This window comes from Balaenoptera borealis, assembly GCF_965194805.1.
Source record: "Balaenoptera borealis genome assembly, chromosome: 13".
Classification (NCBI taxonomy): domain Eukaryota; kingdom Metazoa; phylum Chordata; class Mammalia; order Artiodactyla; family Balaenopteridae; genus Balaenoptera; species Balaenoptera borealis.
Genome location: NC_138870.1, coordinates 9526299 through 9553087, shown reverse-complemented (window position 1 = coordinate 9553087; position 26789 = coordinate 9526299). Strand labels below are relative to the sequence as shown.

General features: G+C 41.3%; 1 protein-coding gene across 7 annotated transcripts in view; it reads left to right on the top strand.

The window, feature by feature from the left end:
• The window catches only part of STYK1 (serine/threonine/tyrosine kinase 1), a 58136-nt gene that overhangs the window by 16210 nt on the left and 15137 nt on the right, over positions 1-26789 (top strand). For 2 of the 7 annotated variants that reach the window (XM_082348845.1, XM_082348847.1), the window contains 5 exons: positions 14391-14513; positions 15040-15174; positions 23003-23149; positions 23561-23695; positions 26440-26706. In XM_082348845.1, the coding sequence (XP_082204971.1) occupies positions 15150-15174; positions 23003-23149; positions 23561-23695; positions 26440-26706 (574 nt within the window). In that variant the 5' untranslated portion in view covers positions 14391-14513; positions 15040-15149. Of the gene's footprint in view, positions 1-13303; positions 14514-15039; positions 15175-23002; positions 23150-23560; positions 23696-26439; positions 26707-26789 lie in introns of those variants that run through there. The other 5 variants (XM_082348848.1, XM_082348849.1, XM_082348844.1 and 2 more) reach the window with 4 other exon arrangements.

Here is a 26789-nt window from a genome sequence, read left to right as displayed (position 1 = left end):
ACACTGGTGCCGAATCAAATCCTGGAGACAGAGTGTTGGGTGAAATAGAAAAGGATGGCTTTATTGTTCAATACTCTGCCAGGCAAAGGGAGACACACTGGGCTTCTGCCTCAAAAAACTGTGTGTCTCAACCCCAGAGGATTTGATGAAGGGTTTTACAGCAGTGGTTCAAAGGTGGGGTCTCTGACAAGATTAGGGTATAAGCAGGGCTTGCCCTCCCTTAATCTCATCTCAGGTGGTCGTCTCTTAATCTTGATGGGCTTCTCTGGTCCCCTTAATCTTTCCTCAGGTGGTTTCCTGGCTGCTCCTCCCTAGATTAGCAACTGTTCAAATCCGCCCTTTGGAACTCAGGGAAGGTCATGGAGGCTGGAGTCTTGCCTATAAGAAGTGGTGAACAAAAGGAGGCCTCCGTGCTCAGGCCCCACTCGGTTTCACCAGCACCAGTGTTCTTGTAGTAGAATGACTTCCCAAAATGGCTTCTGTCAGCATCTATGTCCCCAGAGGGAATCCCAGTTTCTTCCTGCCTCTCTGGGAGGCTCTCCAAGATCAGCACATGAGTTTAACCCAAGCTCCTTTAAAACTACTGACTCTTCACTGGGTCTTGCAACATGTGAGATTTTGTGTGAGCCCTTTAAGAGTGAGTCTCTTTTTCCAAGGCAGCTCTCCCTATGCAACTCGCCCTATGCAAGCCCTCCAACTCTCCCTGTGCAAGCCCTACTGACCTTCAAAGCCAGGCATTCTAGGGGCTCAACTTCCTGGTGCAGGAACCCCAGGCTTGGGAGCCCAGTGTGGGACTCAGAACCTCACTCCTTGATGAGAACCTCTGCAATTGTTATTATCCTCCAGTTTGTGGGTCACCCAGCTGCGGGTGTGGGTCTTGATTAGACCTTTCTCTGCTCCTCCTACTCATCTCATTGTGATTCCTTCTTTGTATCTTTAATCCTGAAAAATCTTTTCTGCTAGTCTTCAGGGCATTCTCATCTCTAGTTGCTCTGTAAACAGCTGTAATTTTTGTGTGCTGGTGGGCAGAGGTGAGCTCAGGGTCTTTTACTCCACCCTCTTGGCCACTCCACCTCAATAAAACCAATTCTTGACGATTGCATGATCATAGCAACTTGAAGATAGTGATTGAATTTTTTGGACCTACACTTTTATACTTTCATGGACTAAATTACTGGCAAGAATGATAAATGAAAGGGAAACCTGCTTCAATTTTTTTCTTGTACAGCTGTTAACATCTTATACCTTCAGTCATAGTAAACTGCCCCATCTTTGTATACTTAACAGTGGTTCTTAAAGTTGTCAGGTGACAAAATACATAGATATATGGTGCTGTTTCTAGAACATTGATCTAAATTAAAATTATTATATGTATATAATTCTAGGCTATGTTGGAATTCTACTAAGAACAAATTGTAGCACATGCTAAAGTTTAAGAAAAAAATGTGTTTCAAAGTGTACGTTGTAGCCACAGAAAAATCTCAATAATACATATATAATACTCATATGTTAAGCCAGTTAGCTTCCTGGAGAAGACTTCAAAATTATTAGTTTTCATCCGATCATCATTTTGAATGATTTAACCAAATGTACTGTTTTGTTGGATAAATGTGGGGTGTTGGGTTGAACAACTCCGGGAGACACCATTTATGTTATATTCATATTATGCTGTCACCTGAATGATGAAAAATATTTGCCAAAGATGATAATTTAGAGCTTAGAGAAGATGATCTTAAGCATTATTTTTTTCTGAGAATAATCAGTTTTCAAGACCAATTGTAGACCCAGCCACCCCTAGTTTGTGTCATTAGGATCAACTTCTCCGAAGTCCCTTTTAAGTCAGATGGGGTTAGCTTAACCCAGACAAGGAAATCGCCTGCTGACCCTTGCCTATGTGCTGTACAATGCCCCTCCAGCTGAGAGTCAAAGTCAGTGCTGCCTCTGGCTAGTTAGAGGCTACAGCAGCAGGAAAGGACTTGTTTATCTGAGTAGAAGTGACAAGCTTGGCTTGTGGTTCAAGGAAGGGGGAGGGGAGCTTGGGAATGCTGAAAATCTGTCTTGACTGCCTTGTTTTCTACCGGATTTATAAGCAGATTCCACAAATCCAACCAGTGTGGTCTAAAGCTGCCCTGCCTCCTACCTCCGTGGTCTTTCCCCATAGGTTCCAGTGCCTCACCCCTTGAGTGTTCCTTGGGGCTGATATCTTAGTATGAATCAAAATGAGTTTTGGGGGAGGGATAAATAAGCAGAATATTCACAAGAATATTCTTAAAGCCCTGCAGTGCCAGCAAGGAAAATACAACTGGAATGTAAAGTCTCTAAAACCTTGGAAACGTATGGGGTAGATTTCCAGAGGTTAATCCAGACACATATACAACCCAAAGGCCTGGCAGGCAGAAGAAACTATGAAACTATAGGCACATTATGAATTCTAAGAACTAGGATCTTCCTCCTTATCCTCATCTGTACAAAACTTAACTTAAAGAAGAGATCAAATATCCAGTCAGCCTCTTGAAGGGTGGAAAATTATAGTAAAAGAGCACCAGATGGACATTCAAGGCACACGAGGCTAGTCTTAGCTTAAGTTCTAATTAGCTGTTGGGAGACACCGAAATCCTGTGCCTCAGTTTCCTCACCAGCTACTTATGGAGGTTAGGGCTTTTTTGGTTGCTTTCAAAGGGCCCTTCTGGTTGTACATGTTTAGAATGCATTTGTGGAGTTCATGTTGCATCTCACAGTGTACCTGTAAAGCAGAATAAGAAATGGAAGGCAGGGTTGCTGTTTTTATAGTTTCTTTAGCAGGGAGCTGTGTCTGTAGTGGCACAGGAGATACAGTGGTGGTTTATGGTGTGGGAGTAGAATGGCTTTTTGGCACTGAAAGGTGAAACTGCTGCGTTTGCGTCCATTCTTGAAGCCCAAATAGCTCCCTTAACACCAAGTGACCTCGATTTCATGCCCTGTCTTTCTTGTCCTCACACATGTTCCACTCTTAAGATGGTCTAATAATGGATTCATGATCAGAAGGTCCCACATCTGATTAGATCTCTGATTTATTTTCTGACCCTAGGCGAGTCACCTTTTCACTTAGATCTTAGTTTCCACATGCAGTAGGAAGTTCTTAAAACAGCCATGGATTATTCTGAATGACTTGCTACCATAAAAATGCAGATAACTTAAGGGACTTCCCTGGCGGTCCAGTGGTTAAAACTCCACGCTTCCACTGCAGGGGGCGCGGGTTCAATCCCTGGTCGGGGAACTAAGATCCTACATGCTGCATGGCCAAAAATAAATAAATAAATAACTCTGAAGAACACTCCAAGTTTTTAGGATTGGGAAAAAAAGAAATGTAGATTAACCAAACGCTATTTTGTAATTGTCTGTAAAGCACCTCCCCTTCATCACCACCACCTTTATCTTTCTAGGTCTGCTTTTCTTGGGCTGATATTAAAATTGATTATTTTTAATTCACTGAGTTAATGCACTGGGAACTAGAGGCAAGCTGACTTACAAATAAAAGTATGAGCTTAGGTTATCTACAAACAGATGGGCAATAAAAACTTGATAGTATCAGCAAGGCCACAGGTTGTGGGCTTATAGAGAGCTAGATAGTGTGTGAGATCAATCACTCTGAAAAAGTTCACTGAACCTTGGGATAGAACTCTGTGCTAGATGGAAATCCCCATATCTTTATATCTGAGTTTAACAGCTGTATTGGAGGCTGCACCTCTGTGGCTTTTATTTCAACCTTAATCAAACAAATTTTGGGTGCCCAGGGAACAGATTTTTTTTGTAGGTTAGGTTTATAGAAACATTTATGTTGCTAGCAATTTAGAGATGTGACTCTTTTGTTACATTCTCTAGTCCTGCCAATTCATGGCAACCTAAGAAACTGAGACCAACTCAGGAAGTCAAAGAAAATAAACTGGTTTCTGACACTGAGAGCTACAGAGTGTGGTGCTGTATAGTCTGTGTACTTATCCAGATATGAGAGAGATCAGTAGTGGGCTTCTATTATCTTATATAAGGCATGTCTGGCCAGCTTCTAGGAGACATGTACTGTGCAACCTGTTCTAGAACTGATTTTCTCAGACACAGAACATTCTGTGGTATCACCAAACCATACACAAATTCTGATTTAACCTTTAGAGGCCATAGACCTGCAAATGCTAACAATAAATGAGACTTGTACACTGAAAACTACAAAATATCATTGAAAGAAATGAAAGAACTGAATCAGTAGAAAGACATCCTGTAGGAAGTAGGAAGACTTAATATTGTTAAGACGGCAGTCCTCCCAAGTTGATGGGCACAGTCAATGCAGTCTCTGCTGAAATTCCAGATTTTTTTTTCAGAAATGGTCAAGCTGATTCTAAAATTCATATAAGAGGGAACACAAGGGACTTTAGAGTATCCAAAAAAATCTTCAAAAAGAGAACAAAGTTGTAGGACTCAGACTTAATAATTTTAATTTTTTTTTTTTTTTTTTTTTTGGCCACGCTACACAGCTTGTGGGATCTTAGTTCCTCGACCCGGGGTTGAATTTAACCCAGGTCCTCAGAAGTGAAAGCGCTGAGTCCTAACCACTGGACCGCCAGGGAAATTCCCCAGACTTAATAATTTTAAAACGTACTACACAGCTGCAGTAATTAAGACCATGCATTATTGGCATAAGGAGAAATATGGACTTCAGACTCTGGGACCCCTGTTTTCAGGCCTCCAGCCTCAGATTGAATTCTAGCCCCAGATTTCCTGGTTCTCCAGCTTGCAGATGGCAGATTGTGGGACTTCTTGGCCTCCATAGCCTTGTGAACCAATTCCTATAATAAATCTCCTCTTATGTATGTCTTTCTCTATATATCCTGTTGGTTCTGTTTCTCAGAGAATCCCCACTAATACAATGGATGAAACTTGAAAACTTGCTGAGTGAAACAAACCAGACACAGAAGGTCACAAATTGTATGATTCAATTTATATGAAATATCCCAAATAGGTGAACCTTTAAAGACGGAAAATAGATTAGTGATTGCCCAGGGACTTGGAGCGGGGAGGTGGGCACTGGGGAGTGACTGCTACCGGCACAGGGTTTTTTTTGTGGAGGGGGATTAAAATAGTCTAGCAGTGTGGTTGCACAACCTTCTGAAAATGCTAAAAAGCACTGAATTGTATACTTTAAAAGGGTGAATTTTATGGTATGCGAATTATATCTCAATTTTAAAAAAGCCCGAAAGCAATATTAAAGGTAATTTTTAAAAATATAAACTTATTTATTTATTTATTTTTGGCTGCGTTGGGTCTTCGTTGCTGCACGCAGGCTTTCTCTACTTGCGGCGAGCGGGGGCTACTCTTCGTTGCGGTGTACGGGCTTCTCATTGTGGTGGCTTCTCTTGTTGCGAAGCATGGGCTCTAGGTGCGCGAGCTTCAGTAGTTGTAGCACGCAGGCTCAGTAGTTGTGGCTCGAGGGCTCTACAGCACAGGCTCAGTAGTTGTGGCACAGGCTTAGTTGCTCCGCGGCATGTGGGATCTTCCCGGACCAGGGCTCAAACCCGTGTCCCCTGCATTGGCAGGCGGATTCTTAACCACTGTGCCACCAGGGAAGTCCCTAAAGGTAATTTTAATTTTCAAAAAAAAAAAAAAAAGTTTTTGAGAATCTGCTATGGAAGCAGTATATAGTATAATGTAAAAACACAGATTCTAAAGCCACACAACCTGGGTTGAAGTTCCAAATCCCTGCTTACTAGCTGTGTGATCTAGAGCAAGTTACTTAACCTCTCTGTGACACAGTTTCTTTATCTATATGTAAAGTGCTTAGAACAGTGCCGAACACATGGTGAGCACTCTATAAGTGTTTGTCATTTTAACTATATGCCATAAAATGTACTAGGCAGTAGCGGGAAGCAAAAACCGGTATCAAGGAAGCTGTGCCGAGCATAAATATCAGTTAAGGGTGGAGTCCAAAGCAGATTGCTTCATTTGCTTTATTGTCTGAACTCTGCTCCATGCTCACTCGTGAAAAGAGCCTGGGTTTAGTGGAAAAGGAGGGAAAGATAATGTGGGTCCAAGGATACAGTACCTGAATTTAATCTTGCTACCTGGGTCCTGGAAAAAGGTCCAAAATATGTTAGGAGAGATATATAGAGAAAAAACCAGAGCAAGGGATGGTGAACAGTACTTAATATAGTTTTGTTGTTCGGTTGAATGTGTTAGGCAACAATTCTGAGGGTTTTCCTCTGGAATTTAGACACTAACCTCATGATCGTTGTTCTCTTGTCCTATCTTTGTTGGGATCTTTTTTGCTCTTTCATTTCAAAATGTAAGATCAAGCAAACCTTTAAAGTTCATGTCCCTGCCACATTTTTATTCCCAGGACAAATCAAGAACCCAGGAGGGTGGCAGGAGTTTCAGGTAATCTTTGCATCCCTTTGCTTTAAACTGCTTTCTGCATCTTTGTAGGGGTGCATTTACAGTTATTGATTTTTCTGTAGATCTCAGTCTGTTGACAGACACCAAATAGAGATTCTAGTAGAAGGACTGGATTGCATACCCCTTTTGAGGGAATGATATAAGGTATTAAATTCCCTACTTAGAAGGATAGAGAAAAACCCTGTTGTCCATCTTTCTCTGGTTTTACACTTCTGAATTCTCTTCTACTATGTAAATATATTTTATACATACTTGGTTTCATCATAGTTCTGCTTTCTTGAATATTCTCCATTGGATATCAATAAATAATTATAGTGCCTTGTATTTTTACTCTTTACATATTATTTCTTGGTGCTTTACATACAACCCTTTGCCAAAGAGATGTTAATTGACTTGTTTAAGGTCACACACAAGAACTTGCTGACCCAGAATCATTACTTAGATCTCATGACTCCTTTGCCTGTATTAAGAGAGGTTTCTTCCCTTTTACTGTACATTTCTCCTAGAACTTTCTATTGAGAAATAATCTGGGTGAGGAAAATATGGCGAATTCCAGGGCAGAAGGCAGCCGAAGCCTGAAGATTAATGCCAGGGCCTCATTATACTGGCATCCACGCTGGTACAGGTATAGCGTTATTTAAAATTCATTCGATATCAGATTTTTCTCCTAGGTGAATCTCATATCATCTTTTTTAAGATGCATTGAACTTTGTCTCCCTAAAGATTGTTAGTAGTGATATATGAGAAAAAGTATGACTAATAAATGATAGGGCAATGAGCAGAGTTGGCTTGAAGTTCTCTGGAATACCTTAACAAAGCTTAACAGATCCCCAAGTTATTACTATAGAAAAGCTTTACCTGTGGGAAGCATGGGAACTTCAGAAGAGATGGCAGTGGGCGTGTGTGGTGTGTGTGTGTGTGTGTGTGTGTGTGTTGGGTGCGGGAGGGTGGAACATGATTCTGAAATCCTTTTATTCTAAAACTGTAAATGTCCTCTCATATGTTTTATGTCATTTGTCAGAATGACTCTGGTTAGGTAGTGTAAGAATGACAATACATTATGTTATAGATTAGGAATTAAAACACAGGGGAATGATAATATTTGGCCAAAGAGAGCGAAAGAGAGAGTACTAAAACATAGCTGCCAATTTAGAGCCTTATCTATTCAGCGTGATCAGCTCGGTGCTCTGTGATGACCTAGAGTGGTTGGATAGGGAAAGTGGAAGGGAGGTTCAAGAGGGAAGGGATATCGGGATATATGTATACGTATAGCTGATTCACTGTGTTGTACAGCAGAAGCTAATACAACATTGTAAAGCAATTATACTCCAATAAAGATGAAAAAATAAAAATAACCTTATGTATTTTTAAAAATAAATATGTATTTTTCATTTTTGGCTGCGTTGGGTCTTCGTTGTTGCACACGAGCTTTCTCTAGTTGCGGTGCGCGGGCTACTCATTGCGGTGGCTTCTCTTGTTGTGGAGCACGGGCTCTAAGCACGCAGTCTTCAGTAGTTGTGGCTCGCGGGCTCTAGAGCACAGGCTCAGTAGTTGTGGCGCACGGGCTTAGTTGCTTCACGGCATGTGGGATCTTCCCGGACCAGGGCTCAAACCCGTGTCCCCTGCATTGGCAGGCGGATTCTTAACCACTGTGCCACCAGGAAAGTCCCAGAACCTTATCTATTAAATTAGAGCCTGGTGAGTTTCCTCTGTATTAAGTAAGAAAGGAAGGTAATGCGGGTTTAAGGCAGAGTTCCCAAACTTGGTTGCATACTGGAATTAACCTTCAGAGCTTTAGCAGATCCCAGTACTTTGTTCCCATTCCCAGAGACTCTGATTCGGACTTAATTGATGCATCTTGGGAGCTGAAACTTTCAAAAAGCTCCTTCAGCCACACTGGTTTAAATCTGGGAGGGGGTTAGAGTTGGGGAAAGGAAATCTACAATCAGTTTTATCTACTTTTATTGTAAGTATATGATGTTTTAAATTTTAAAACTATGAAGCAATTTATAAAAAAGAACACAAAAGTTGAAAATTTAAGATTTAAAAAAATCAGATACTTCACAGAAGGAAGGTGAGAAAATTGTAGTAGAAGCCTGGTAATATTTACTATAAGGATACATTAAATTTAGATTTCAGGAAATAATTTTCTTATTCCTGTGATACACAGATGTATGAGTATTCTAATTGTGCTATTATGTCATGACATTGGTATGAAATCTTATCCAAAAGGAGAGGTCATTTGAAGATATCATAATTTGAATAATAATAATAATAGTTATTATTATAGGAATATTTTTATTTCTATAATTATTATAGGAATAATTAATAATAGCTACTGTTTGCTATGTGCTAGGTATTGTTCTAAGGATCATTTAATTCTTACAGCGACTCTTGGAGTTAGATAATACTGTAAACCCAATTTAACAGGTGAAAAAAAATGAGGTTTAAGAGAAATTAAGTAATTTGCTCAAGAGTACACAGCTAAATAGTAGCAGAAATGGGTATATTGGGTTTCAGAAATGCATTGGGCTATACTTCTGAGACTTGTAATAAAAACTGAAAGGTAGCTGAAGCTTGGGAGTATGCCTTTTTGGCCTTTGTTGTGGAAGATATAAAAGACCTCAAGGAAAGAAGCAACTAAAAACAAAGCATCTTCCTCATGCATATAAGTTCAGAGCAGGGAAGAAAGGGACAAAGGCAGATGGCTGAGATGGGGCCAGCTGTTGGGCTGCACTGGGGCTATATTAAGATAACAGGCCAGCTATAGAAGAATCGCTCACTTCTATTTAAGAAAATACACGCCTACGCACCCTACTCACCCACACCCACATTCGCCATATTTGCGTGCGCACACGCGGTGGTTCTGCATTTTTTTGCTCACTGAATTTATTTTCCAACTATTCTCCTTTAACATTTAGCAAGTCTTTTGGCACTTTCATTATGTTGTGCCTGTGTTAAGAAGAAAGGGATTTTATCCACATTTATGCCAGTGCTTTGAAGGAAAGCCACACTCTCTTGAGATCATCATGGTGGGCCAGTAGTAATCAGAGTTAGAGACCGTCAAGTAGAGTATATTATTCAGGAATGGTACGTTGGACCCCTTGGTCTGAAAAGTAATTATGCTACACACATGAATTCTTGTTAGAAGAGGAACTTGTAACTACTACCATTGAAGAACACTTTTACAATCTTATTAATTCTCACTAGAATCCTCTGAGCTAAGTGGTCATGATGATCTCAGTTGTAAAAATTAGAAAACCAAGGCTTTACAAGGTTGAGATAAATCCATTCTGCATCTCCACCTCTGGTGCCTGTGTTCTTTCTACTATACCACAGTTTGATGAAGATGATATATTAACTTTGTTCCCGAAAGTTCCAACTTGTCTGTTTCCCAGATAGGAAAGATAATGCCTCCAGCAAGCAATAAGAAAGGACTTGATAAACGTCAGAGCTTCACCTTGACTTTAGGCCAAGAGAGCCCTCTTTGAAGCCATAAATCTTGACTTAGTGATTCTACCTTATCTTTAATTCTGATCACTAGTTAAGAAGAAGATTTTAAAGAAGAGTTTTTCTTCTGTCTTTTCTGTCACCCTCAGCCAGTTTTCTTTTGATGTCTCTGCTTTCAAATTTTTCTGCCTTCCAGACTTTCTTCCTTTTCATTTTTTTATTATAAAATAATGAAGGCTTAATTCAGACTATCTGAAAAATAAAAAATGGAGGAAAAAAATCAATCTTACTGTCACCATTGTTGCTGTAACATTCTGATATATTTCTCTTTTGGGTTCCCCTGCACAGGTGTTTCCCCCTAACCAGTACCGGTGTGGTCTTCGCTTATATATGTATATTTTAAAAATCTGCTTTTATCATTTAATGTGCTACCATTAAAATTCCCCATTTATTAAAAATTTTCATGAACATAAAGTTAATGTATTTATAGTATTCCACTCTATAGCTATAGAAAAATTTAACATCCCTCTTTGTGTTAGTTAAGGTTCTCCAGAGAAATAGAATCAGCAAGAAGTGTGTGTGTGTGTGTGTGTGTGTGTGTGTGTGTGTGTATTTATCTAGCTATCTATCAGTCATCAATATATCTACCTATCCAATCTATGAAGATATATGAAATCCATGGATACTTGGCAAGTTCAAAATCTTCAGGGTAGGTGAAAACCCAGGGAAGAGTTGCCGTTTGAATCCAAAGGTAGTCTGCTGGCAGAATTCCCTCTTCTTCTGGGCAGGTCAGTCTTTTTCTATGAAGACTTTCAGCTGATTTGATGAAGCCCACCCACATTATGGAGGGTAATCTGTTTTACTCAAAGTTCACTGAGTTAAATGTTAATCTCATTTAAAAAATTCCTTCACAGAAACATTTAGAATAATGTTTGACCAAATATCCTGGTAGCATGGCCTAGCCAAATTGACACAAAAATTAACCATTACACTCTTTTTGATGACAATTTGTTTAAATTTTTATCTTTTTTATAGAAAAAAGATATCTTTTTTATCTTTTTTTGTAGAAAGTTTCAAATCTATACAAAAACAGAAAAAAGTAGGTAGGATGGGAAGATGGCTACCGATGTATTAATCACCCTAATTCAACACTTTTCAACACATGGTCAATCTTGTTTTTTTTACATCTCCACCCACTCTCCTTCAAGTCCTGGGATTATTTTGAAGTAAATGTATATTTTTGCTTTCAAGAGAAATAGATGACAGTACAATAAAAATGTTTGTCTGTGTTCAGAAACATCTTCCATTTAAAAAAGATCTTCTTATAATTGACTCCTAGGATAGAAATTATCGGGTCAAAATTATAAATGTCCTTAAGGCTCTTCATTTACATATTGCCAAATTTGTTTCTGTAAATGTTGAAATTTTGATAATGTGTCAAAAAAAAGAGTGAGCTTTTGTTGTTGTTTTTTTTTAAACCCTCTTGCACTGTTGGTGGGAATGTAAATTGATACAGCCACTATGGAGAACAGTATGGAGGTTCCTTAAAAAATAAAAAAGAGTGAGCTTTTTAATAAAGCTCCTCAGTACATCAAAGTTCTTTCTTTCATTTTTTTCTTAAGTGGATAAGCAAAAAAAAAAAAAAAAAAAAATTGCATCTTGTTTTTCTTTTAATGTGTATTATTTAATTACTAGTTAAATTGAATATCTTTAATCTTACTCCCCCATGGTTCCATATTTGTTAAACATTTTGGTTTGATGAATTTGTTTTCTTCAGTTTTTCATTTTCCATGGCCATTTATTTATTGGCACCTTAATAATTTTATTTATTGCTATAAAATTTCTATGCTTTTATTTGTTCATTGGTTGATCTCTTTTTTTTTCTATTGGAAAGAATCTTTTCTTTAAAATTTAGCAAGTCCTTGCCAATCCAATATAACTTATACTGTTATTTTTTCTGTTTCTTAAAACATACAGTCATTTTTCCAACTAAAATTTATTTTTACATAGGGGTGAAGCAAGGATCTAAAGTATTTTTGCCAAATGAGTAACCCATAATATGCATATTATGCATAATTCATATAATGCGTAATCTATCTCAGTACTTCTCAATACCAGGTATAGTTTAGTATCTCCTGGGAAACATGGAGATACTCTTCCTTTTTTCAATGCTGATAGGTGAAATCATAATCTATTGGATTCATAATCATCATAATCTCTTCCAGGGTTGGGAGGTGGTGAGCTCCAGTACTAGTACTAGTATTTTTTTTAAAAAGCTCGCTAAAAGATTCTAGTGTACAGCCCAAGTTTGAGAATCTGCTTGTTTTTTTCATGCTGACTTCTTTATATTAAATTTCTAAATATGTGTTTTATTTATAGGATATTTACATGTTCTATTAATCTTTCTCTCTATTTTTCAGTGTCATTGTGTGTGAGTGTGTCTATGGGTAGGTGTGTGTGTGTGTATGTGTGTGTTAAGCTTTGTCATATATTCAGGTTTAGAACATGCCTCTCGGGCTCAAAGTTTGATTTGTTTTGTTTTTAGAATAAAAGATTACCTCATGCTGGGATGTTGCTAGTTCCCTTCCTCATCTTGCTGGAGCCCTAAGTTTCCAAACAAACCACCTATAAGAGCTCTCCCTGAACTCCTTATCTTAGTCTTCTCATTCATAGCTAAACATCTTTAAAAAGCTGCCTAAACACATTTTCTCCACATCCTCACTTTCTATTTATTCCCTGAACCACACCACACTCTGGCTCTGCTGCTGCCCTGACACTACTCTTTCTATGGCCAAGAGTGATCTCCATGTTGCCTGTATCCACTGGTGACTTTTTTCTCTAAATTTTCATCAGCTTTACGACCAAACGCCTGAGCAAGAGATGTGAGATAAACTAACTAGGTTGCAGAGGTAGACGGTAGGTAAAGATGGACAGTTCAGTTATAGAGTCAAATGCAGGCAAGAATAAGCAACTTGGGTTTTTGGTGGCGTGAACAGAACACAGGGGCCAGAGGTCCCAGGGTGTGTGGGTAGACATGAAATAGAGCAGGGATGGGGTGATGGCCATGATTCAGGCTCTAGGCCGGCAGGGGTGTTTATCTGGGGGGAGATGTCTTCCCATTCGTAGCAGAACCTCAGTAACCAGAGTATAGAGCAAAGTTCTGATCTCATGAAGGAGGATTCATTTAGGCAGAGAGGACAGTAAGACCCTATCCACCCATGAGGATGGATTCAGGATGGGACCCCAGATTGGACAGTGCTTGGATCCAAAGCACGGGTGACCAGACGTGCCTTGTGAAAATGGATCGAGGTTTTGTCCTCTCAGACTGGGGAGGATGGTGAGAGGAAGGGGAGGATGGTGAGAGGAAGGGGAGGATGGTGAGAGGAAGGGGAGGATGGTGAGAGGAAGGGGAGGATGGTGAGAGGAAGGGGAGGATGGTGAGAGGAAGGGGAGAAGGGAACTGAGACTACTGATCACTATTGATCTCCTTACTGCCTGTGTCAAGATGGGTTCAGGACCTGGGTGAAGATTGAGCCAGCAGATAGATGGTATCAATGGAACCAGCTAGAAGGAGTTGAGGAATCTAGAGACAGAGGTTAATTAACTAATTAATTATATCACTATTTATTAGAACATTCTGTCTGTTTTTGTACCTTTGTTCACAGCATGATGCTCTTTGATCCACCATGTTTAAATCTCCCTTCCTCAACATGATTGTGTTTTCTTTTTTTAAAATTTATTTAATTTATTTATTTATTTATTTTTGGCTGTGTTGGGTCTTTGTTGCTGCACACGGGCTTTCTCTGGTTGTGGTGAGCGGGGGCTACACTTCCGTCTGGTGCGTGGGCTTTCTCTGGTTGTGGTGCGCAGGCTTCCCACTGCGGTGGCTTCTCTTGTTGTGGCTCACGGGCTCTAGGCGTGTGGGCTTCAGTAGTGTGGCTTCTGGACTCTAGAGTGCAGGCTCAGTAGTTGTGGCGCACGGGCTTAGTTGCTCCGCAGCATGTGGGATCTTCCCGGACCAGGGCTCAAACCTGTGTCTCCTGCATTGGCAGGCGGATTCATAACCACTGTGCCACCAGGGAAGCCCAACATGATTGTTAAATTCAGACACCTCCTAGCAGGTATAATACTTAGGCTTTCAAATCACACCTTATTGGTGTATGCAAATTTTTAAAAAATATTTATTTATTTATTTGGTTGCAGTGGGTCTTAGTTGCGGCAGGTGGGCTCCTTAGTTGTGGCTCACAGGTTACTTAGTTGTGGCATGGGAACTCTTAGTTGAGGCATACATGTAGGATCTAGTTCCCTGAGCAGGGATCGAACCCGGGCTCCCTGCATTGGGAGTGTGGAGCCTTATCCACTTCGCCACCAGGGAAGTCCCTGTATGCAGATTTTTAAAACCCACATTAATTTGTGATTACTTTAACTCGCTCTTCAAACACAGGACTACATATACTTAGATCCACAAATATTATAAGTATTTTGATAATGGTTTTTTTGTTTTGGTTTTTTATTTGTAGTTGTATATGCTTACCTGATTGGTACAGCTGTGTGACTACCTCCCAACCTGGAAAACAGGTGAAGAAGGGAGAGACTAATATACTGTATATGGATTGCCTGTAATGGACCTGGCACGACACCAGGTATTTTACATAAATTATCCCATATAATTTTCAACAGCCTTGGAAGGTAGATATTATCGTCTCCACTTTACAGGTGGAAAAACAGAGGCTCAGAAAGTTAGGATAACTTATACACAGTCATGGTGAATAGTAGAACTGAGATTCAAATAGAAGCCCTACTCCAGAGCTCCTTCTCTTACTATTACCCCAAAGGAAATTACAGGCAGGGGAGGGATAGGAATGAAAACTTGTGAGGTTCTGGGGCTGCCATGATATGGGTAGGAAGATGCAGGTCCAAGGGAGCCTTCAGAATTTGAGAGAGGCGAGGGGGAATTCCTGGTTGTGGGGACTTCTTGGCCGGCCTGCCCCTTTTCTGGTGTCATTCATTTCCTGCAGCTCTCTGTAGTTCTTTACTACCCTCAGGAGAGAAGCAGGTGTCTTGGTCCCGAAATTAGGAAGAGAAGGAATGACAAGGTCAAGTGATATGCTCAGTGAATCACCTACTAACCCAGACTTAGAACTTCAAACCTCTGCTCTGTAATCCGAGCACCAGGTCAGCGCTGATCCTACTTCCCCGGACTCCAGACGGCTCAGCTCAGAAGCACTCTGGCCCACTCCTGAGGCGGGGAATCTACTGTTTGCTCCTGAAGGTGCAGAATGAGGTGGCGATGTGTTGCCACAGGTGCCTTTTTCATCTTGCCAGGCATTTGCTATTGTTTACCTGGAATTACCTTCTGTGTATAGAGCCCTGACAAGGACACACCCTGTATGACAAAGCACTGAGGTGAACGGAGGCTGAGCTGATTTCCTGATTGTGGAGTCTCCTGTCTATTTGTCTCTCTGCCTGCCTGCATCTGGGACTCATTTATCAGAGAATGAGAAAGTGTGCTTCTGTGTGTGTGTGTGTGTGTGTGTGTGTGTGTGTGTGTGTTTCCCGCAATCTTTTGCAGACTGTCTTCCTTCTTTCTTTCTTTTTTTTTTTTAACGGTGAACTGTTTGTCATATTAGCATTTCCTGATTGGCAAGCTTATAAACATATTCCACAACCTCTACAAATACACATTTTCTCACTGCATAATTTCTTTCAACGTGGTATAAGGTGTTTGTCCAGTGAACAGAAACATCTTCAGGTTTTCTCTAATAAGAAGATACAGTAGTTAAATGTAGACATGTTCAGCAATTAATCAGACTGTCTTCTTTCCGCCCTCCTCTCTGCAGAGGGCTGTGTGTTAGAAAAGGCTGGAGGCGTGGCAGGACAACAAAATAGATCTCCTCGCTTATAGGGGAAATGGTCAGAAGATTTTTAAAGTACCAGAAGCTCCCCCTTAGAAGGAAAAGCCAAGCGGGGTGAATCATAAAGATGGGGACTGATCCCTGGAAATGCAGTGTGACTGACAAAGTATTTGAAACAAGCCCCAAGCAGCACATACAGACATCTTTGGTGTGTCCATCAGGTAGGAGAGAATAAATGGATCAGAGGCAACTCTGTTTTCAGAGCAGGTGGTGGTTGTATGTTCTTGGCCTTTCCTTTTTTTTTTTTTTTTTTTTGTAATAACCCACAGTGCCCAGCATATCACTGATATTCAATGAATGAATAAAGGAGTGGACAGCACCTTGCAGGGAGTTGATGTTGGGAGGCAGCAAAGGAGCTAAAAAGCCGTTGGCCTTTCCTTCCTATCAATAATCTTTATTATGGGCTTGGGAAATTGCTGTTGGTTAGTAATCCCAGGAAGAGAAAATAGCCAGCAAGAGAGAATATAATTATATATATATTATTTCCGGGCTTTGGAGATTTGCACGTGGTGGATGGAGGGTTATGGAATCGGGAACGTGATAAGTAAAATGATCATTATAATAAAAATAAAATGTCTTGAATTTGTATAACACCTCAGAGAACATAAAATGTGTTCATGTCTATAATGATATTTAAAATCTGATGCTGTTTGTGATGTGAGCACTGCATCTCGTGCCTGGGAATCCTGGGGCTGCCTATCTTGCATTCCATGTCCTCCCCTACGGAGCAAGCTTTTCAGGAGAAGCCAGGATACAATTTAGGCTTCCTCATCTCTACTGTGTATCACATATATTTCAGGAATTCTCAAAGAGGTAAAAATTCCTGACAGGAAAAATAAGCAAGAAGAGCTGGTAACACTCTGTCTTGTTGTCAAAAGATTTTGTTTCAACATGGCCAGGACTCGCAGGCAGCATGGCAGGGCCTCTTTTTTTATGGTTCAAAGTGCATTTCAAGCCTTAGGTCTCTGGGAAGGTGGAAGAGGGTGGAGAGCAGCACAGTCGCAATCGTTCCATATCTGAGAAGAACGGGAGGATGAGGGATTCTCTCTGGCTACCTCCTCTCCTGTCCGCCTTATCTGCACCAGGAGATATCACTGGGCATAAGGTGAGTTATCTGTGCAAGTCTGACTCTCTGGGTTTAAAGAGCAAGGCCTTTCATCTACTTGTCCTCTCACGAGTGCACCTGCAGGAGAAGGGTAGAGCCTGAGGCGCTCTGAGACCCGGCAGGGCAACTCTAAGGCTTAGGCCAGGGCTCTGTCCCCTGGGGGTTCTGGCCCCTTCCTGACCCTCGGTCTCACAGTGGAAGATTGCTAGTCCTGGAAACCAGGCCCTTTTCCCCAAAATGGAAGATAGAAATAGGCTTGGGCTCAGATCCAGGAAAATGAACAGATAAAGAAAATGATCCTGGATTCCATCATCTGGTGAGTACTGGAAACCACTTCTGATTCGACACTCATATTCAGAATGCATTTTGAAGACAGACATGCAGACATGCCCCTAGGTGACCTTGGAGAACACACAGACAGATTCTACTCACCTGTTCTTTCCAATTTATGGTATATTTTTTGGTGAAATTTAGTTTCAGCATTGTGGTTTCCATGATTGTTTTGGATTCTGACATAATTCCTTCTTGACACTATGTGTCTTGTCCATTTGAATGGCAAGGACATACATGTAACGAAGTAGTTTATTATTTATTTATTTATTTATTTGGCTGCATTGGGTTTTCATTGCTGCGCGCGGGCTTTCTCTAGTTGCAGCCAGCAGAGGCTACACTTCATTGCGGTGCACGGGCTTCTCATTGCAGTGGTTTCTCTTGTTGCATGGGCTCTAGGCGCTCAGGCTTCAGTAGTTGTGGCTCGTGGGCTCAGTAGTTGTGGCTCGCAGGCTCTAGAGCACAGGCTCAGTAGTTGTGGCGCATGAGCTTAGTTGCTCCACGGCATGTGGGATCTTCCCGGACCAGGGCTCGAATCCGTGTCCCCTGCATTGGCAGGCGGATTCTTAACCACTGCGTCACCAGGGAAGTCCCAATGAAGTAATTTAAAGAACATTGGGTTTGTAGTTAAAAGACTGAGGTGTGGGAAATTACCTGGTGCTCCAGTGGTTGACTCTGCGCTTTCACTGCTGAGGGTGCGGGTTCAATCCCTGGTCGGGAAATTAAGATCCCGCAAACTGAATGGCCAAAAGAAAACAAAAAGACTGGGGTATGAAACCTTTCTCTGACATTTATTTACTTGCCTTTTTTTTTTTTAAATCCTAATTCAGAACTTAATCTCTCTGAGCCTCAGTTTCCTCCTGTGTGTGAAAGTGGCTAGCCTAGCCTGATACATGCACACTGTAGTTCATCAATATATGTTTATTGGATCTGAAAACAGGAAGGACAGCTCGGTTTTCAGAATGTTGGTGATAAGTAATTCTGGAATCCTCTAGATCTGAGCAGTTCTTTTCTATCTTGCTTCCAACTTAACATTGTCACTCCATTAAGTGAATTTTTTGGCTAGACAGCTCAGGGGTAAGGATGATGGGGGAAGAGAAGGGAAGGCTGAGTGACAGAGCCAGAAGGCAGACGGTCTCCGTCCCGGGGTGCCATCTCCATATATTTTATCTTCCTCACTTTGGGTCTTTGTGTCCTCTGCCCCATAGCCCACAGCTATTAATAACCCCCTCGACCCAGTGTCGTGCCCAGCTAGGCAGCGGGGCACTTGTCTGTATGAAGAGAACATGGCTGGCAGATCCACTTGTGCAGAGATGCAGGTGGTAAGATTGAGGGTGAGGCAGGCATAGCGGATTTAATCACACCTTATGGGAGCGGGACCATGTGTCATACAGTCTTTCGAGGAATTTCTCACAACACATAGGCAGACAGAGTACAGGAGAATGCATCTAAATTTTTTTTTTTTTTTTTTTTTTGGCCTCACCCTGTGGCATGCGGGATCTTAGTTCCCCGACCAGGGATGGAACCCCTGTCCCCTGCAGTGGAAGCTTGGAGTCTTAACCACTGGACCACCAGGGAAGTCCCTGCATCTAATTTTTAAAGTTTTATTTGTAGATGAATTTTGGTAAGAAGAGTTTCTTCTGTACACTCACGAGTAAATCGCTGTTTATGTCTGGGACATTAGTATGCTAACTGAACAGAAATGTCACTCATCAGAGTTGTGTTATTATTGCAAACAGAACTATCTTTCTTTGTGTGTAATAAAACAGATGCAAAGATGCAGTGTGCATTGCACTTACATTGTAAATATGTGTAAGATTTTGGAGAGCTAATATGAATACTTAGTTCAATTCCACTTGTGATCATTCACTTCTATGGTTTCTAGACTGCAGTCTTGCAAAAATCTGGGGTGAATTTCTCTTCCCATTTTACTCTCATTCTCTTCCTATTTGTATCTCCTTCACAGTGCTCTGTGTCCCTCTAGATTCTCGATTCGGGGGGCGGGGGAACTAAATCTTTTAATATGCTAACAGAAAGTCAGGAGCAAATGAAAAGAGAAAAAATAAGGAAGGATAACCACAAATGAGGCAATAATATTGTTTTAATCAGAACCCTGCCTGAGAGATTTGGCACCATACATATGTGTAAACTTTAGGCAAGCTATGTACATATTTTCCACTGTCAAATATAGTTATCAGAATTAACAATTGCACAACCTCACTGGACCCTTGATTCCAGTGCCCTGCGTGTAGTAATACATGGCACTAAAGAGAGAACTTGAAATCTGCCAACTCTTTATTCGCTGTCTGAATTAGCTTTGTATAAAAATGAAATTAAATGTTTTGTTTAGAAAATAAGTGAGACACAAAGAAAATTAGACCTGCTTAAGGACCATAGGGGAGGTGGACTTTTCCCACATAACACACGGACCACAATTGTTCAGACAGGTGCTGTGAACATTTACTTTGGCCCTGGAGCAGGAGTCTTGGGTGGGAGGGGAGCCTTTAAAAATAATCTGAGAAACAATGGCATGAAAGGATAAGGCATCTAGGGTTGTGTTTTGCATACTTAAGGATTTTACAGTCCAATTAAGAGACGAAGCAGTAGCAAACATATTTTTTTCTTTTAACCCAGTGAGATATAGTTGAAGGGGACAGAGTATTGGTCATATTGTACAGAAATGCTGGTCAGGTACATTCTTCTAATAATCAGATGGGTTAGAATCAAACCCATAAGAACGGTCAGCCCAGAAGGTTTTTTCATCTAGCCATGGCTTTTCTTAGCTTGACACAGAGTGGGCAGGCCAAGTCATGTGGTCATTGAATGTTAATATTCAACTAATTGCAGAGAGAAAAATGATGTGGAGAGAAATATTGTTCTTACAAGTGATTATAAGAATTTTGTGACCTAAGTGCTTTGGAGGGCTCTGTGTGGTAAGTTTCCCGTGTAGGCGTTCATGGATATAGGGGTATACCTGGCGCGTATTCCTTAAAAATTCTACATTCATTTGGTATATTATAGATGCCTCTAGCCAAAGTGTAATCATCGGAAAGGGCTTATCATACAAACATCTGGAAAGCAATTTATTGAGTGGGCCTCGCCACATTCTAGGTTTATTTCCTTGCTTCAGCATCCAGTTTCGTCGGGCTGCTACGTGTTGTTAAGCCCAGTCTCTTTAAACTGTCTAAGCACAATTAAAATTGATGGTGAGAACCTTGCTCAGGAAACGCAATAGAAGGTCATGTTGTATCCCAAGGTGGGTGCTCCGTAGTAAGTGTGTTACCCAGGTGAAAGGGTATAGGCATGGACTTGGGTCCTTGGCCACAGGTATGTTTGGCCATGTGCTGTCATTGTGGGAGGCCACCTGAGCAGCTCTACGTGGGGACATGTGCACAGGGCTTTACATTTCGTGCTCAGGTATGTGTCAGCACGTGTGTGGCTTGGTTTCTGGGCAGAGCTCACGAGTTGGCGCTGGCTGCTGGCTGACGCTTTTCTCGTCTTGTACTGTGGCGAGAGAGATTATGCTCACAGAACCGACTCCCTGGAGAGCCAAACTCTTTTAACTGGCTGCTCCCTGAACGAAAATAATTACATCTGATAATGCACCGAAAAGGAAGTAAGAGGAAAGGAAAATAAGAATCAGAATGACATTTGCAAATTATGTTTGAATTCTCCTGGCTGAGCTAATGTTTTATTTTTAGGACCTTCTTCACTCCACCCTCTCAAGGCTCTCTGTTTCTTGCCCTTTTACAAGTGTTTTCCCTTTCATGCAGTCTTGTGGAGTTGTGGGAACTTTCACCTTGCCTTTTTGGCTTACAAACTCGATGAGATGGACTTTGCTATCTTACCATTCATTGCCTTCATACTTCCCTCCCTATGAGCAAGCCCACAGATAAGAATTTCCCTTTCTCTCTGCGATGTTCCTTCTCCTGGCTACTCCTCTGTTTACTTAGGTTTCTGTCAACCAGCCACACACCTGTCTCTCTTCTGAGTTGTAAGGGGATTGTTTAACTCTCATCCCCTCAGACAAGCTCATGGAACTCCAGGAATAGTGAAAAGAAGACTCAGCTGGCTGGGAGGTTTCTTTACATATGTGTTTCCGGCACTGAGACACTCTGCCTCAATAAGGTATTAGTGGTTATTAGTATCAATAATAAAACACAACATGTAATGTAACAGACAGGACCATAATATGGCTAATGTCACATGTGTACAATATAGTATAATATCATATAAGCTACAATTATGATTTTCTAAAATTTACCTTGTTATTAAATCACTACAGAACTAGATCACATATTCAGAGTAACCTAGGCAGTGAAAAATCACCATATTTGTTTCAGATCAATCAGAATTAAAGAAGTTGGCTTTGCTGGCCATGGAATCAAGTTAACCAAGGGCAAAATAAAGTTTTTATATACATGGAAGTGTGATGACCACCAGTTCTCTTCAGAAAGAAAGAATTGGCTTTTTGGAAATATATGCTGATTATATAGAATTCTATAGAAATATAAGCTGATTATATAGAATTCTATAGAAATATATGCTGATTATATAGAAGTATAGAGAAATATATGCTGATGATATAGAATATAATCCTGTAAAGAATCTCTGGCCAGGTAAGCAAGAAACTAGCAACTATAGTCTACTTGGAGGAGAATTGGGAACTGGACAGATGGAGAAGGATGGGGTGGGGAAAAGATTTTCATGGTATACTATTTTATATTTTTATTTTTGGATCATATGAACATATTTCATTTTTGTTAAAAAAAAGAGAGGAAGAGAAGACGGCTTAGTGCTGACACTTGCTTTCATCCACATATTGGTAAGAATGAGTGTCTGTGTCTATCTGTATATGATGGGCAGGGAAAGCTCCAAGAGTTGCAGAATTAAATAGTTTTATTGATAACTGCTATCTGCTCATTGGTAGTGAGAATGCGGTAGAGGGATGTTTCAGAGAAGGAAAGCAAATGCATAACTCATCTCTCTTGAAATCTGCCAACTATTGATTCATTGTCTGAATTAGTTTTGTATAAAAATGAAATGAAGTGTTTTGTTTAAAAATTAGGGGATACACAGAAAAAGAAAATTAGACCTTCTTAAGGACTGTAAGAGAGATCGATCTTTCTTACATAGCTCATGGACCACAATTGTGCACCATTCGTGAACTTGACCAGTGGAGCAGGAGTCTAGGGTAGGAGGGGAGCCTTTAAAATAATTTGAGAAACAAACAATGGCATGAAAGGATAAGACCAGATCAGGGCTGGATTAGCCGTACAGAAAAATGGCAGGAAAAAAAAGTTCTTCCAGTCTGAATGTCCGATAGTTGGATAGAGATGAATTGGTGGCTTGGAGCGTTCCAGGTACCTGTGTACTTAATAACTAGTTATTTGGAGAGGTGTCTTAAAATTCTCTGTGTGCTCCATTTTATCTTATTTTTTTTTTAATAAGAATTTTCTTTTTATTTTTATTTATTTATTTATTTATTTATTTATTTATGGCTGTGTTGGGTCTTCGTTTCTGTGCCAGGGCTTTCTCTAGTTGTGGCGAGCGGGGGCCACTCTTCATCGCGGTGCGCGGGCCTCCCACTATCGCGGCCTCTCTTGTTGCGGAGCACAGGCTCCAGATGCGCAGGCTCAGTAATTGTGGCTCACGGGCCCAGTTGCTTCGCGGCATGTGGGATCTTCCCAGACCAGGACTCGAACCCGTGTCCCATGCATTGGCAGGCAGACTCTCAACCACTGCGCCACCAGGGAAGCCCATTTTATCTTATTTTTTTCAGAACAACTCAACCCTTGGGGATTATTCTCTCTTGTTCTGTGCATCCTCTGGTGGTCAAGCGCTGAAGTGGACTGCTGTGTGGCAATGGAGGATGAGAGGCGCATGACGCGGATGCTGTTGGAATGCAGTCTCAGTGACAAGTTGTGTAGTAAGTACAGATGATATAGAGATCTGCCCTCTGAGTTTAGGATGATGGAGATTAAGATCTGAATAGATTCTGGAAGGAAGATCATTTGATTTCTAATAGAAATGAAGACAATGGTGATAACTGAATTGGCACTAGTGGCTTTGGGCGGAGGGGGGAGAGGGGCAGTCATAGATCCAGATGTGCTGCATCCTCCATCTCAGTAGGAAAAATGAGAGACGAGGCACAGAGCATACTTCATGGGCTAAGAGACAGGGACATTGGGATTTCAGAGTAGGGAGTTGATGCCAGTTGTGGTAGAGGGACCAGGAGGAAGAGATGATCGTGTGTGGTGAGCTGAAGACTGATGGGTAGGGGAAGCCAGGTGAGGCTGCTTCTTCAGTCTCTTCTCTACTTGCTTGATTTCCTACCTAGTTGTCCGGGAGCAGCAGTATGAAATCATCATCATCCCAACCCTTCTGGTTGGGATCTTCCTCATTCTCCTTGGGGTCATCCTGTGGCTTTTCATCCGAGAACAAAGAGAGCACCAGCAGTCTCCTGGACTACAAGGTAAAGTTCAAACCGGGGCTGGGCAGTGGCTCGGGGAAGATGGAGATTGTAGAAAATAAGGCACAAGCCTCAGTGAGCCCAAGTCTCGAGGACCCTGCAATGAGATGGTGGGTATGGGCCCTCTCCTGTGTAGTTGAGAGGGGGGTGAGCTCTTCTCAAGGAAATGTAATATATGCTTGTTAGCTGAAAGAAGAGTAGGCAAGAGAGGCCTCCTGTAACCTGTTTCTGTCTTCTTCGTCCTATTGCACTATCAAATCTTCGGCCATGTGAGTGTCTAAGGACTGGGGAGCAAGGCTTGGGTAAAGCCCAAGGCTTTGTAACCAGCTTTGAACGATGACATTTTACTCTACAATGCATTACAGCCCTACCCTGTGCTTCTGGAATTTACGATGTAAAGGGGTAACCTTCATAATAGTCTTTGAAGCATTAGGTAGGAGGTGATAATGTGCTATTCTGGAGTACCACTGAGCATATAATGGAAGAGAATCAGCTCATACAGGAAACTCAGAGAAAAAAGAAGGAAAACAATATCCTGACAGTAAATGAAACTCTACAGTGGCTGATCCCTAATCCTTCTCTAAATTGTATCCCAGTTCTCTTATAATTCACTCTTACAAAAAACTTCTCAAAGAACTTGTTTAAACTCACTCTCACTACTTCTACTTGTCACATTCTCTTTTGAACATACTAAAACAAGGCTTCCCCCACCCCCTCCAATCCACCAAAAGAACTCTTTCCAAGATCACCAGTGTCAGCTCTGTTGGGTCTTCATCCTACTTGACCGGTCAAAAGCATTTGACACTATTTTGCACTTCCTCCTTCTTGAAACACTTTTTTCTTTCCTTTTAAATCTACAGTCACTTCGTAAATGATCTCATTTTCAGTCTTATGGATTCAATTACTTTCTCTATTCTGACTATAGTCCCCTTGAACTCAGATTTTTATACTAAACCACCTACTTTGCAGTTTGGACCTAGTACACATCTAATATGTAATGTGTGTAAAACAAAGGTCCTGAAATTCCCTCACAATGTCCTCTCCCAACAGCCTTCCCTATCTTAGTAAATGGCAAGCCCAGCTCCCTATATGTTCAGTCTAAAATCTTGAAGATGTCCTTGACCCCTCTTTCTGTCACACTCCGTCTCTAATCCATTAGCAAATCCTGTTAACTATGTCTTCAAAATAGACTCAAGCCACCCTCACCTCTCATAGATAACTGTAATACACTCTTAAATGGTTTCCCTGCTTCTGCCTGTATCCTTTTATGCTCTATTCTCCTCGGAGCAGCAGAATGATTCTTTTAAGGCATAAGTCAGTCCTATCAATTCTCTGCATGAAACTCCCAGTTGCTTCTCAACTTAGAATGAAAAAAGACAAAATTCTTTTTTAAAAACATTAATTAATTAATTTTTTTGGCTGTGTTGGGTCTTCGTTGCTGCGCATGGGCTTTCTCTTGTTGCAGTGAGCGGGGGCTACTCTTCGTTGCGGTGTGCGGGCTTCTCATTGCGGTGGCTTCTCTTGTTGCGGAGCACGGGCTCTAGGCACGCGGGCTTCAGTAGTCGTGGCACGCAGGCTCTAGAGTGCAGGCTCAGCAGTTGTGGCTCACAGGGTTAGTTGCTCCGCGGCATGTGGGATCTTCTTGGACCAGGGATCGAACCTGTGTCCCCTGCATGGGCAGGCGGATTCTTAACCACTGCGCTGCCAGGGAAGTCCAAGACAAATTTCTTTTAATGGCCTTACATGATCTGGGCCCTCTCTGGCCTCATCTCCTGTAACCCTCCAGTTATCCCCTTGGTTCCAGGGGCACTGATTTCATTACTCTTCCTCAAATATGTCAAGAATGCTCCTTCCTCAACCTCTGCACTTCTTCCTGATACCAGTATGGTTTGCTCTCAAATTGCTTCCAGGTATTTCTCAAAAGTCATCTTCTCAGAAAGACCTTTCCTGACCTTCAAACATAAAATTGCATAACTGATGCTTCTTATTCCCCTCTTTTCCTCCATAACGCTCCTTACCTAGTATATTATTATCTGCTTCCTCTCTCCTACCACTAGATGGTAATCTTCATAAGAATCTGGACTTTGCCTATTCCTATCACCTAGAGCAGTGCCTGGCATGGAGGAGGTGATATTTGGTGAATAAATGGATGAATTAATGAATGAATAAAGATTTAATAAAAAGAATGAATCTCTCTTCTCTAATGGAGAAAAGCTGGTTTAGAAAGGGGGAAAGTACCAAAAGAATATTTTGATTGAGACTCTTGGAAATACGGAATAATTTGACTTTGGGGACAACTTGAGGGAGGAATAACTTTAGCTTAGAGTTGAGTAGTTATCCATACCTACCCTCCACCTTGGGAAGCCGTTTGGTTGACTTTAATGATAGTCTCCACTGGCAGTTACCACCACCTTTAGATGTCTGTGGTTTGAATACCTATTCAGTAACTTCCTTAATTATCTTCATACTATACTCATACTGAACTGTAATTCTGAGGAAGACTGAAATGAAATGTCATTACCCATTTTCAGAGGTCCATCTTCAGTTGTCTTAGAAGTAATGGGATTATTACATAAATTCTACAAGGTTTGTATTGATGCTGGTTCATAGAGAAGCATCAGAAGGTATCATCACATTGGCCAGAGAGAAAATTGCTGAAGGGACTCCTTGCTGGTTTGTCCCAGGGTCTGCTTTCTTGGAGTCCCTAGGCTAGGAAAAAGCTTGTTGGTGCCACCTCTTTGTTTTAGGTGTTGCCCACGTGCCTCCATCTAGGGACCTAAGCTGGGAAGCAGCAAGACCTGAAGGAAGTGTGTTTGTACCACTTAAGGAGACATCAGTGGAAAGCCTTCTACGAACTTCCACACATGCCCTGGCTAAGCTGCAGGTGCCCCGGGAGCACCTCTCTGAAGTTCTGGAGCAAATCCACAATGGTAGTTTTGGGACCATCTACCGAACCAAGATATATACTGGGGACCCTGATAAGCCCAAGAGTGTTGTCCTCAAGGCTTTAAAAGGTAAAAGGAGAAGTGTTGGACTTCCTTTCCTCTTTTAACTTGTTTACTGTGAGCCCTCAACAGTGAATGCTAACAGGCTTTGC